This window comes from Erythrolamprus reginae, chromosome 3, assembly GCF_031021105.1.
Source record: "Erythrolamprus reginae isolate rEryReg1 chromosome 3, rEryReg1.hap1, whole genome shotgun sequence".
Classification (NCBI taxonomy): domain Eukaryota; kingdom Metazoa; phylum Chordata; class Lepidosauria; order Squamata; family Dipsadidae; genus Erythrolamprus; species Erythrolamprus reginae.
Window position 1 is genome coordinate 133083375 of NC_091952.1, and position 13967 is coordinate 133097341.

General features: G+C 40.6%; 1 protein-coding gene across 2 annotated transcripts in view; it reads left to right on the plus strand.

Annotated features, from left to right (window-relative positions):
- The window catches only part of COP1 (COP1 E3 ubiquitin ligase), a 136158-nt gene extending 122456 nt beyond the window's left edge, over positions 1-13702 (plus strand). For both annotated transcript variants that reach the window (XM_070746704.1, XM_070746703.1), the window contains exons 19-20: positions 6976-7020; positions 12613-13702. In XM_070746704.1, coding sequence (XP_070602805.1) covers positions 6976-7020; positions 12613-12630 — 63 coding nt within the window. In that variant the 3' untranslated portion in view covers positions 12631-13702. The remainder of the gene's footprint in view (positions 1-6975; positions 7021-12612) is intronic.
- The last annotated feature ends 265 nt before the right edge of the window (positions 13703-13967 follow it).

Sequence of the window (13967 nt, forward strand, 5' to 3'; positions counted from 1 at the left end):
ATGGGGAGTGAAGAAACCTTGAAAGTAATCACATTCCTTCATGAGTCTTTAGGAATGTCTTCTTGGTTTCCAGGCTGAAAAGCCTTGCCCATATCTGATGTGTATGTGATCTGTCCATGTTCAATATCAGTCTTTCACAGGATGGTGGGAGGGAAAGGAATTCACAAATCTAAGTTGAATACTGCTTGGAAAAATGATACTACAGCTCACATTAGAGAAACATCTTTCAGCTGTGGCGAGGGGGGCATTTGCCCAGGTTCGCCTGGTGCACCAGTTGCGGCCCTATTTGGACCGGGGGTCGTTGCTCACAGTCACTCATGCCCTCATCACCTCGAGGCTCGATTACTGTAACGCTCTCTACATGGGGCTACCTTTGAAGAATGTTCAGAAACTTCAGATCGCGCAGAATGCAACTGTGAGAGCAATCATGGGCTTTTCCAAATATGCCCATGTTACTCCAACACTCCGCAGTCTGCACTGGTTGCCGATCAGTTTCCGGTCACAATTCAAAGTGTTGGTTATTACCTACCTTCATGGCACTGGATCAGGATACCCGCGAGACCGCCTTCTGCCGCACGAATCCCAGCGACCGGTCAGGTCCCACAGAGTTGGCCTTCTCCGGGTCCCGTCGACTAAACAGTGTCGTCTGGCGGGACCCAGGGGAAGAGCCTTCTCTGTGGCGGCTCCGACCCTCTGGAATCAGCTCCCTACAGAGATTAGAACTGCCCCTACCCTCCTTGCCTTTCGTAAACTCCTCAAAACCCACCTCTGTCGTCAAGCGTGGGGGAACTGAGACATCTCCCCCTGCCTATGTAGTTTTAGTGCATGATATGACTGTATGTAGGTTTTTTATATTGGGGTTCCTTGTTTTTAGATTTTTTTTAAATGTACAATTGCTATTTTAGATTTAAAATTATTAGATTTGTCAATACATATTGTTTTTTGTCACTGTTGTGAACCGCCCCGAGTCTACGTAGAGGGGCGGCATACAAATCTAATAAATAGTAATAATAATAATGGTGCCAAAATATTTCTTACTTTCAAGTAGTGAAATTGGTTCGAAAGAAATATGTGATTGGATATCAATTTTTATTTCAGCTGACATTATACCAGAAAAGTCTGGTTTTATTGTGGTTATATCCAGCTAACCCAGGTAGATAGTAAATCTTTTGGGTCAATTCTTTGTATTAATGTTTATTTCTTGCTGACAGAAATCTAAATCTGTGGTTTGTTTTGGTCCCCTCAGCAAATACTTTTTGTTTATATTGAACAATCACTACCAAACACAGACATTTTATTGTCTGGCAGAATTGATAAAGATGTTAACAGTTACATCAGTGGTAGCTCCCTTGATCCTCCACGAATGAAGTATTAAACAAAATCATGGGTTTTCTTTATTGAATTGGGACTTTAGATTTGGTCTATATATAATCTGCATGATACTGTTCTGGGTCACTCAATTGGCACTATACATTTATATAGTGGCAGTAATAATTATTTCTGATCAAATCTACAAGTCTTCCTCAGGTTTAGTTCTTTTGGCATTCATAACAGAATAGAGAAATTCTATCTACCCTCTTTCTGACTCTTGTTATACAGGGGCTCTCTTCCTGTGAGATTATTTAATCCAGATGGTATTACTCAATTTAAAGACGAATTTAGATGAAGTTCTAACTTAGTGAGAAATTTATTGCTGTATTAAATAACTAGCAGATGCTGAATCAAAGACACCTCATATTGCAATTCAACTGAAACACATCTAATTTTCAGCATAATCAATCATGTGCATTACGCTTAGGTGACCAAAAAGATCAATATAAAAAAGAGATGGCTTGATCATGACTATAGGTTTCAGTGACGAGCTTCAAGAAAGATTCAAAGTAGAGTTAGGAAGGATAAATGTAACTCTCTAATTCAGCAATTAGTTCAATTTTAATTCCAATATAAATAATTATTGAAATCCAGACATTTCTTATGTAGCTCAATAAAGTGGATTTTGGTTTCAGTATAATTCCCCCCTCCCCCCAAAAAATGAGAGGAAAATTCCAGAAATTGGTGGCTAATAGCCTGCCTATGTATTATGTCAGTGTTTCCCAACCTTGGCAACTTGAAGATATTTGGACTTCAACTCCCAGAATTCCCCAGCCAGCGTATGCTGGCTGGGGAATTCTGGGAGTTGAAGTCCAAATATCTTCAAGTTGCCAAGGTTGGGAAACACTGTATTATGTAGTACTTTGCCAACAACAGCTCACATAGAACTCAATATGTTACCAGAGTTCTCACCTATCTCAAACTAGAATGCAAGTAGTAAAGTCCCTGGAGAATATATGACATCCCCAGAGGTATATAAGCAGAATCTTCACTGGTGAATCCCTCTACTAACTAAATACAGTGGTACCTCGGTTAACTAACGCCTTGGTTAGCGTACTTTTCAGATAACAACCAAAAATTTCAACAAAAATTTGCTTCGGATACCGAACAAAAATTCGGATACCGAATAGAAATTTTTGGTTATTATTCAAAATGTTACACCCATTGTCCCTCACTCCTGACCCCCTCTCCGTACCTCTTTATCCCTTAGCCCCCCCTCCCCCATTGTCTTTCACTCTCCCCCCCCCCCCCCACCCTTGCCTCTCTGCCTTCGTTCCCTTGCCAGGGGAGCAGCAAAGTGTCGCTTCGGCTATGACGGCGGTGGCTCCAGCAGCTTCCTTTCAAGGAACAGCAGCGCCAGGAACATCATGTCCAAGCCCAGGCCTCCGCTGCAGCTGTCCCAAAAAAGAAGCCACCACCGCAGCCAGTGTGCTCAAAGAGAAGCCACTGCCAGGACCAGCAAACTCAGCACCTGCCTCGTCATAGGCAAAGTGACACTTTGCTGTTGGCAAGGGGACGAAGGCAGAGAGAAAAGAAGAAAGGAGAGGGAGGGGACAATGGGGGGTTAAGGGGTAAAGAGGTAAGGAGAGGGGAGCAGGAGTGAGGGACAATGGGTGGGGTGGGGGAGAGAAAAAAATCCTCAATTTTCAATTTTCCCCATAAGAAATAAAGGCTGGAAACCAATTAAATCCATTTTCATTATTTCCTATGGGGAAAATTGTTTTGGATAACGACCATTTCAGTTAACAACCAACCTTCCGGAATGGATTGTGGTTCTTAACCGAGGTACCACTGTACTCTTTAAGAAATAGATAAAACAGATTAGATCCAGTAATTTAAAATTAAAAGGATTATATGTCCCAATTCTTAAAAAGATGGTGGACAATAATACTTCCTAGCCTTATTGGACATACTCCAAACTTTAGTCTAATGTCTTCTGAATAAATTGGAGGATTAGGAGGAAGCAATAAGCTGATATACCTCTGGAGCAGGTAGGATTTCATAAAAGCCAGAGAACATAAATCACTGTCACTTTCAAGGTCTTAATTTGACAGTACATCAATGGATTCACAAAACAACTTTATGTAACATTGGTTGATTTCACCTTTGTCTTTGATTTAATAGATAAACCTTGATCATTCATCATTCATTCAATTTCTACAGCTTCCCATCTCAAATAAATGCCTCTAGGTGGCAAACAACATAGCAAGTTGAGTTTCTGTACTGTATAAAGAAACTGACAATAATAAAGGATTGGTTAGCATATTGGAAGATACTAGACAATCCAGGTTCCATTGGGTCATCTTTTCAGAGATATTTCCTCACCTGAACTGAGAAATAAAATGACCACATCAGGCAGGGGGGGAAAAACAACAACTCTAACTTTCTGCCAGCAAGAAGTCGCAGCTTCAGGGCTAGGAGGCATGTGGAAGTGAGAGGTACATGAATGTATGAGAGGTAGCACATATATTGGGGGGAGGGTGGCATTGGTTGGAAAAGGTATAAGTACTATGAGGAACTACATGGGTCAGAGAAGGTGCATATGGATAAGTTTGTGAGAATGTGCATGAATGCCACAACAGCTGGGGAAGACGCAAAGGGAGGATGTGAGGCAGGATGATGTGGGGCAGGAAGGGTGCAAGTGGATTCTTCCTTATTTTCCTTCCTTTCGCTTCCCAACATGTATACTGCTGGGTGGGAGAAGCAGAGAATGAGGGGTTGCATGAGTGGTCGCAAAATTATCAGAGAATTGTGAAACTGAAGATTCTCCATAGTGGGTAGAACTATCATCCAGGAAGTATTGATCTCACCCAGCTGAGGACTGAATCTGCTCATTTGAATTGCCTGGAAGACCCAGTTACAACTCAGTCCCTGAACTGGATGGACTCCACTGTGGATCTCCACTTTCTCTAAACTTTTAATCATGAGTTTCTGTAAACTGGTTCCTCAGCTGTCATTGGAGGGCCGAGTGGATTGCAGCTCATGCTGCCACAGCGGTTGCCCATGCTGATAGGGGCATCAAACTCTTGGGCCTAGTCTCCACTCTGCCTCAGAACCGGAGGTTTTATTCTTTGCCTGATCCAGCACCTGTCAAGGGGCTTTGGCTCTGTCTCCATTTGGGCAATGCAGCATTGGCCTGGGGACCTTCTGCGCTCCCCCCTCCCTTGTGTGACACCATGTCTGATCAGGAGGGCTCTAGCACTGTGAAGCAGCTATATTCAGCACCTCTGGACATTTAATAGCCCAGCGCAGTCGCAGGACATCTAAAGCACAACCAGGGCCTTCTTAGGGGCAATTCCCCATTGCTGCTGTCATAACTCAGATGGGCTCGGCTGTCATTGGAGCTTTTGCACTCGTGCAACAGGGGCTATCGAGGACTGCACGCTGTGCCAACCATCAGCTGGGAGCCCGCAATCAGCAAAGGCTTGCAAGTAGCAGATAAAAGTCATTTTTCCCTGCTCACAAAATTGGTCGGGTGAATTAGGAGCAGTGTTTTGGCACATCGCCTCCATTATCGCTCCCAACTTACCGGTGGCCATTTTAGCGGTATCATGTTTACTGGGTTGCCACACTGCCATCTTGTCACCACTTCTGAGTGACCATTTTCTTCAGCGCATTTTTCTGGGTGGGCATTTTATTGTAAGATAGACCATTATGCAAGCCTCTGCCTGTTGAACAGCCATTTTGGCGACCGAGGAAGCACAGCTTTGCTAGCTTCTTTTACCCTGCTTCATCTACAGGCCCTTGATTGCTTCTTGGCCATATCGCAGGCCTCTTCCTCCCGGTCCACAAATGGCACCACAAATCAGTGCCTCAGCCAAAGGAAGAACCACAGCCATCCACTTCCAACATGACTGATTCATCTGGACATGAGTACTCAAGCAGATTTTCCAGGTCCAAGGCCGTGGAATGGGATGAGCACAGGCAGAACAAAGCCCTTCAAAAATATGCACTCAATTTCCGATTCAGGCAGAACCCAACCCACTCCCAAATCCTCAGCAGCTCCAGGGACCTACAGGGCAGTACGGGGACTAACTTTCTCTGGACACTGCTCAAATTCTTCTTATCTGACAACCAGTTGTGGGGTTCAGTTGGGGAGGTTCCAGGACCGTCCATCCATCCTCCATCTCTTGAATCGGCCATCCCGGCTATTCCTACTACTCAGGAAGCTAGATCAGAGGCTCCTATGATTCAAATGGATCTTGCCAACTTCCATGCCTTGGTTTTTGTTGTTGTTGAACTGGGTGTGGCGGTGACTTTCCGCCAGGTGATAGCCTTCCTCCCCCCCAAAGGTAGCACCCCTCCGGCCCGCAACCCATTCAGGTTGCCAACCATTCTATGGTTGGCAAATGGATCCGGGCCATGATCACGACTCCGTACGACTCCTCAGCCACGGCATGTCCTACGCGGATCACAATGCACTCTTATTTGTAGTGCAGCAACCTCAGCAGCCTGGGTGACTTAGCCATCTCTCAAAGAGGTGTGCCGCACTGCTACCTGGGTGAATCCATTGCAGTTTATCTGCCATTATAAAATCAATACCTTCACATTAGCGGATGCATCATTTGGACGAATGGTGCTCCAGTGAGTTCTTGCAGACAATACTCAGTGAGGGGCTCAGTTCATTCCCTCCCGAGGACAGACTGCTTGGGCATGTCCCATCTTGGATGATAGTTCTACCCACTATGGAGAAGGGGCATGGTTCTACCTGATACGCTCTTCTTATAGGGTGGAACTATCATCCAGTCCCACCATGTTCCATTGGGTATGGACAGAGTGTGGTTTCCGTGGACTCCTGTATTCCTGATTTCTGGATGCTGCCACATCGAGTCTGTATTCTTCGGCTTCATCATAACTGGGTCTTCCAGGCAAGGCAGAACACCCAAATTCAAATTAACAGACTCAGTCGTCAGCTGATTGAATGAGATCAACTCATTCTGGATAATAGTTTCACCCTATGAAAAGAGGCATATCAGGTAAGACTTTTCAATAGCAGGCTGGCAGCACAGAAACATCACAATTTTTCCAAAGGAGTGATTGATCGATTGATTGATTGATGGATGGATGGATGGATGGATGGATGGATCAGTCAGTCAAATTTTTACACTGCCCATCTTACCTAGGTGTCTCTGGTCTGTTGGGTACAGGCATTCTGTAATTTTACTGGTTTGAAGTATAATTTCATGTTTGATGCACCAAATAAAGGTTATAGACACAAGAGTTTTATTAGTACATAAATTTTAAAAGTATGGCTAAATTTGATCATTCTCCATTCTCTTTCATAATAACAGTTGCCTGTTTAGTTTGTTCCAGTAGTCAATGATGGAGTTCAGTTGAAGCACTTTTGAATTTGAATTTCTCACTTATTTCCCATGTTCATAAATCTCACAGTGATTTCATGTATGTTTGATGGCTTGAAATATCATGACACCAACTGCTGGTGTTCCCAAAGTATACAGACACAGATTCTCAAAAGTTATGTGAAATTGTACATGTCTCTTGAATGCTGGAAACAACCATATCTGATTGTTAAGGCAAATAGCACCCAATTTACTTGGTTAACTGCCTGCAACATAATGCCTAATAGTTTTTTTTCTTTTGCAGGAGTCCAACGTATTGATTGCTGCTAACAGTCAAGGTACAATTAAGGTAAGTTTTAAAATGTTGATGGGGGATAGTAACAAGGTTACAGAAAATTAGAAGAGATGTTTTCAAAAATTCCATTTTTGTACAGCTGTTTATAAATTAAAATTACTTATTTGCATCTACTGAGGAGACGGGAATAATGTCAGCTGCAAATTGGTGCTGTCCATTTAGGAAATAATGTGGAATGTACTAGCAGGCATTGGTTTTCAAGACATGTATAGAAAACAAAAAGCTGAAACTAAAATATTGTATGCTACATAGTTAAAAGAATGAAGTGATGCTTACGTGAACCTTTCACTTTCAATATTTCAGTATAAGTATAACCTAAAATATGATCTGTTCTCCACACAAGTTTCAAAAGTAGTTCAAAAGAATTCAATTAAAACAAATGAGTCAAAAAATTCTACTTGTTCATTTATTTATTAAGAGAAATGTCTACATAGCTACATATTTGTGTTATGGCAAAAGTATGTGAACGTTTGCTTTCGGTAAATGGTGAATTCTTGGGCAGCAATAACTGCAACTAAGCATTCCTGAAAACTGTTGATTGATCCTACATATTGACTTGGAGGAATGTTAGCCCATTCCTCCTTACAAAACACCTATAACTCAGAGACGTTGTTGTACTTCCTTGCATGAACTGCCCATTTCAAGTCCTTCCATTACATTTCTATAGGATTATAGTGAGGACTATAAATTGACAGCTCCAAAACATCAACCTATCTCTGCCTTAACTATTCTTTGATTATATGACTCGTATTTTGGAGATTATTGTCTTGCTGTGTGACCCATATTCTCTTGAGCTCTTGTTCATGGACAAGTAAAATACTGGTACAATTCAAAATTCAGAGTTCCATCAATGATAGAAAACTGTCTTGGTCCAGAGACAGCAAAACAGACCCAAACAGTGATACAGACACCAATATATTTCACAACATATTTGTTGCATATAAATATATAGCTTTGGATCATTTGCCAATGAATAAATACAAATTTTTTCACACATTTGTTTAATTGGCTTGGTTTGTTTATTCTGAGAATACATCACCTCCTAGATCATATTTAAGCAGAAATATTGAACATTCAAAAAGATTCACAAATTTTTAAGCATCCCTATCATTGTCCGGTTTCATTTGAGATGTTCTTTGTTGTCTCTCCAAATAGCATTCATAAATAGCTCAAATTTTCTGGCCTTCGTGAAAAGGATTGGCAATGTTTAGACATCTCCCTTGGGTCATTAAATGAAAGAAAATTAAATTTGTTATCTTCTCTCTTTGAACCTTTCTGATGTACACCTCAATAGCAGCACTTTGAACATTGAAGTTACTTTATTTTACTAATTTATTCATAATTTTTATAACATCAACTATCAAAATATGATGACGATTTTCAATAAAAACAAAGTCACGGTTGTTATTTCCAAATTCAGTGTTAAAAATTAAACTAAAGCAATTAGCAATTAAATGCCTATTCAAAACTTTTAAATCTCTCTAAGGGGATCTGTTCCATCAATTCTACATTGCCCAGAGTCTTAGTGAATTGGTGGAATTCGTAAATAATGGAAACATTGTCGGAGTTTTGCTTGTCAGAAAGTCACATGACCCCAGGACACTGCAACCGTTGTAAACATGGGCCGGTTGCCAGGTGTCGTAATTTTGGTCCTGTGACCATGGGGATGCTGCAGTGGGACTGTGGAAAATAGTTATATGTTACTTTTCCCAGTGCTGTTGTAATTTCAAATTGTCACTAAACAAATTGTTGTAAGTCAAGGACAGTACTGTTTTCAAGCTCTCCACAGCAGTGGCCTGTTGGGGAAAACAAGAAAGGAGATTGGAAAATGGTACTGAATGAGAGAGAGATGCCCAATCTCTCTTTTATATGATATACTACTAGACATCACCCTCAGGACCAATCACACAGGAAAGGAGTTGTCTCTAGATGAGAAAGAAGCTCATCGAGAAAGATGTGAAGATTTCTCACAAATACAGGAAAAGCTGTAACATTTTAGGCCTTAAAGAACCAGAACTGTTCTTTCCTATGGATCTCCTGTTGGATTTACTGGCAATAGAGATGGTGATGGTATCTAACAGTTCTACCATATACTTTCTTTTTCCTGACGTTTTTAAGTTTTTCAGGTTTGAATGGAGAGTCCAAAACAGCAAAGGATAACATCTCCTTAGTTATTGTACTTTCTTGCAGTCAGTATTAATTTTCCACAATTTCTCCTTAATGGACAATCCTGTGGCATCATTGATCTCGAAGGCCATTCTGAATAATGACAGGAAAGATAGCTGAGGCCTTGCAGAAGCTATCACAACTTACAATCCTAGAGCTGAAGGAGCTCAGCAGGAAGAAAGTGACCACAGCTATTGCCTTCATGGCAGATGCAAACTGAAACAGTTTCCAGCTCTCACCATGATTGTTAGCAAAGATTATGAATATATTGGTCTATTATAGAAAATGATGTCTTGGGTTTTGATAAGGATCTGTTTTCTCCAGCCCACAAAACTTACATTGCACTCCCTTATGCCTATGTTTCCTGTGGCAGAAGAGTTGCTTGCTTGCTTGGGTTTTTTTTCACTCTTTCTGACTTGTTATTCTTTTAGAGTTTTTCAATTACATTAATTGGATCCAAATGTATTGTTATGTTTTTTGATATGTTGTGAGCCGCTCCGAGTCCTCAGAGAGGGGTGGCATACAAATCCAATTAATAAATAAAATAAATAAATTCTAAATTTGAGAAAAGGGGTTACCTCCTCCAGAGGAAGAATGATCTGAACATTTCTAAAGCTTGCTTTCAGAGACTGTTAGGGATATACCCATTATAAAATGCCACTCTCTCCTGTAGAAATACAGATTGACAGTAAATTCTTTTGCTACACATATTACAGTTAGGTAACTGCATGTCTTTGGCACTACCCAAGCCTTGGATGATATACAGGAATATTTATATGTTGTCCTTATCAGATTCATTGGTAATAGACTTTTGATCCTGTAAATGTTTCCTCCATCCCAATATTACATTTCAGGTCAATAATTCTGAGTCAGTTATTTTTATTTTCTATCTACCTTTGCTCTGAAAAGAATAAATCTTGACTTGGAAAACAAACTCGGGCCTATTTTACATTAGCTGGGATAAATTATGGACCTAGTTTGAAAGTGAATGAATCTTCTGATCATCTGCCATTTCTCCTTACTTGTTGCAAATCAGCTTCAAATAAAGCTGATTTCAAAATGAAGCTGCTTTGGCGTCCCCATCTCATGCTTTTGACAGATTTCCTATTCAGGGGTGATATATTCTGAGTTGCTTTCCATATCAATGCTGGAATGATGGTTATTAACTTAACACCTTTGAATTAAAATTATCCTATTAAGCCTGAAGTAACAAGAAGAAGAATCAGCTGTGAAATGATTTCTCTGCCATTTTGATACAAGAGTCCTTTGACACTGATTCATAACAGAGCTCCCTCTTCTATTGAACTAGAGCCTATGCTGGTGAAAAAGGCATCTTTTGCTTTTAAAATAAAACTAAAATCAGCCACTTTGCTTCCCCCCCCAGTTCTCACATAAAGCTAAATGTACTATTATAAGTAATTTTATTATTAAATACAGTGCTGCTCTGCCACATTGTGATACTTGGTAACTGAACAAGAGGGAAGAGCAATTAAGCAACAGTTACAATGCACAAGGGAGATCATGTTCTGCTCCCCAACTTCACATATGTTCCTTTGATAAAATATAGATACCGTATTTTGTCAGAATATAAGATGCACCTTAATTTTGAAGAAGCAAAACAAGAAAAAAACAATTCTGCCTCTGCCTATCAGCATCAGGATCAGCAACCTCGCTTCCACTCGGATTTTGATAACTAGCAGCACAGATCTCCACGTTTTATAAGAATTTGTGCACAAGCTCCTATTATTTGAAAATAAATTGGCATATAATCAAGAACAAAGACCATAATAGCACATCTACTTTATCTATTAGTAGAGCAAAGATTTCTTAAGTGGTAATGGTACAACTTTTCAATAGCTGTTCTGTACAAAGCAAGTTAGGAGACAGAGAGAAAAAAATCATTGAAATGACAGTTGTGGAGGAAGGGGTTTTTTCTAAACTGCACTTGGGGATTTTGAGTTGGATGCCTATTTTATTTGGCAGTCAGCTGGCACTAAAAAAAATAAAACAAAATGAAAAATAAATGTTCGCTTTTTAACAGGAAATGCAATCTTATTCCTTAAATTTCTTGACTCATTTGGTTGAGTTGGGTGGCTCTACGAGGCAAATAAAATAGGAAGGGAAGGAATGAAGGGAGGGAAGAAATAGGGAAGTGGGGAAGGAAGGAAATGGGGAAAGACAAAAGGGAAGGAAGAAAGAAAGAAAGAAAGAAAGAAAGCTTTCAATAGCAAAAAGCATGAGGGAATGGAGAGTTCTAAAAGAAAAACCCAATGGCTCATAAATTTTATTTATTTACATTCTACTGCAATTCTGCAACATCTGAGATGTGGAAAATTAAAATCTCTAAGATTTAAAACAGCAGTAAACTAAATCATAAAATTAAAAGACCATACAATCTAACAATAAAAATAGCAGAACCTGAAAGCAAAAAAGAGAGAGAGAGAGAAAGTAAAGAAGATGACCCAGTGAATAAACATCACTGTTAACATTCTCTATCTGATTTTAACTACATGTTAAATGCTGGCATGGTGAGATGAAGTGACAACTGACATTTTGGGTTTGAGATTCCCGTGTAGCTTTTAAAGATGCCAGCATTCCCAAAAGAACCAGGATCTTGTGCCCTGCAACTTCTCTTTCCACACAGTTGGATGTTTTCACACAGTTATGCTCTGTTTTGGAATCGGGGAGGAAAATATTTTCATGCGGCAGTGCCGCAATCCCCTCCCCGATTCCAAAACAGAGCATCCAACTGTGTGAAAAGAGAAGTTGCAAAGCACGAGATCTCAGTTCTTTTGGCAATGCTGGCATCTTTAAAAGCTACCTGGGTATCTCAAACCCCAAACTGTCAGTTGTGCGGAGACCAAAAAAGAACATCGCATTTTGGGCAGTAGGCAGGTCTGTTTGCATGCCCCATTTTGTGAATCAAAGAGGAAAGAGGTTTTGGGCAGCAGCACCTGCCGGAACTGCCCGCCACTTGAAATGTGTGATGCTCTTTTTTGGTCTCCGCATGCTCCGCAGGCCGAGTGGTGAGCTACCTTGCCTTATGCCTCCTGCGCAGCGCCCACTTCGCCAACCGAATCCCCACCTTCCCCAGGCCCTGAGTGGAAGTGAGGTTCTCTGCTGCCTGGAACAGCCCCAAAATATGAAGTGGGGAGGCTGAAAATCTCTGAAGGGTGGGGGCTGGCGAGTGGGTGGGGCTACTTTCCAAGTATAAGACACACCCAGTTTTTGACCCTCTTTTGGGGAGTAAAAAGGTGTGACTTATACTCTGAAAGATATGGTATCATCCTGCATTATATATTCAGGCGTGTGAAGAAAACCCCCAGCTGCCTGTAGCACATCTAATTTTGGTTATCTTGGTTGAGAGAGAGGGTATTTTGTATTTCTGGGGCTAATTTTTCCCATTTTTTTTCCCACCAGGCACTGGAACTGGTATGAAAGATTTTCTCTCTCAAGTAGTGGAATACTTGATTCAGCTTTCATCTGAGATTCTCCATGGGGCACAAAAAGATAATTTGCTCCTTGTTCTCAGAGTGGTCCCATTTTGGGGTGGGAGGTGTTGTTTTTTTTCCTTTTATGGATACCCTTAGGCAAGTTGGGACTCTGAGAAGTACCAGTGGATTCAGAATTCAGAACAAAACATCAACATTAACTGCACAGACTCACTGCTGCTGATTCTATTGCTTATCTGATGGGGTGGGAGGAATGAATGAATTCCTTTAAATAATAGCAGATGTCGATGCAGAAAAGGAATGGTGAATATTCCTTGAACTAGACATAGAAACAGGATGTCCCTTTGTTGATAGGCATGGTAACAGATTTACCTTGTTGAATGATTTCTGTGAGAACTATGCTTTGAACCATGTTCTGGGTTATTCCTACTGGTCTTTTTTTCTGTTTAGTACCAAAAGTCTGGTAAACTGTCTAATTCCTGACTGGAACATTGTGAGCATGCATCTGACTTGAGACCCTCAAGTGAAATTTCATTTAGTATTTTTTATTTTATTTTTCAAATGATATGTTCAGGCCATGTTTTACTATTCAACTATTGAAGCTCCCTGGACAACTAACTAGTGCAGATTTCAGTCTGAGAGGGGGCATGTAAGCAATTTTATTTCCAAGCCCATCTGCTCCTTCACCAGCTCTCATGCCTGCCAGCTATATAAGGATCTCATCTGTGATGTAGACATGTGTTGAATGAGAGCAGATGTGACACGACATAGTTATCCCTATACAAGCCACTAAATTGTCAGTAACTAATGACTTTCTGTCTCTTCTGATTTGAGTGGCTATTGAAATTGCTTCACGAAAAGGCAACAGTGCCTATCCACACATTACTGTCCCCAATTTGTTCATTCCAATCATCTCACTATTTGTGTCATTTGTAAAAGCCAAGCATTTTGAATGTTGTAATATATTTTGGGACAGGCTTTGGTAGCCTTATTTTTTTGAATAAACATGCATAATCTTAATTGTACCAAGTGAATGGGAAATAAACTGATTCCAAATATTTCACATTGTTAATTTGTCAACCCAAAGTAAGACTTGTTTGGGGGAAAGGAAGTGGGCTTCTTAGTTGTGATGTCAGTACTATTTCCTTCACTGTTAAGAAATATGAACTGAAGACAGAGCCAACAACTGGTGGAAGGAAGATCCATCAAGTACAATGGCTCTTTGTTATTCTTCTCTGGATTAAAAAAAGAGAAGAACTTGAGTTCACCCACAAATGCCCCTATACTTTTGGGAGAATGAGGCAATAGTCATCTTGCTCAAAC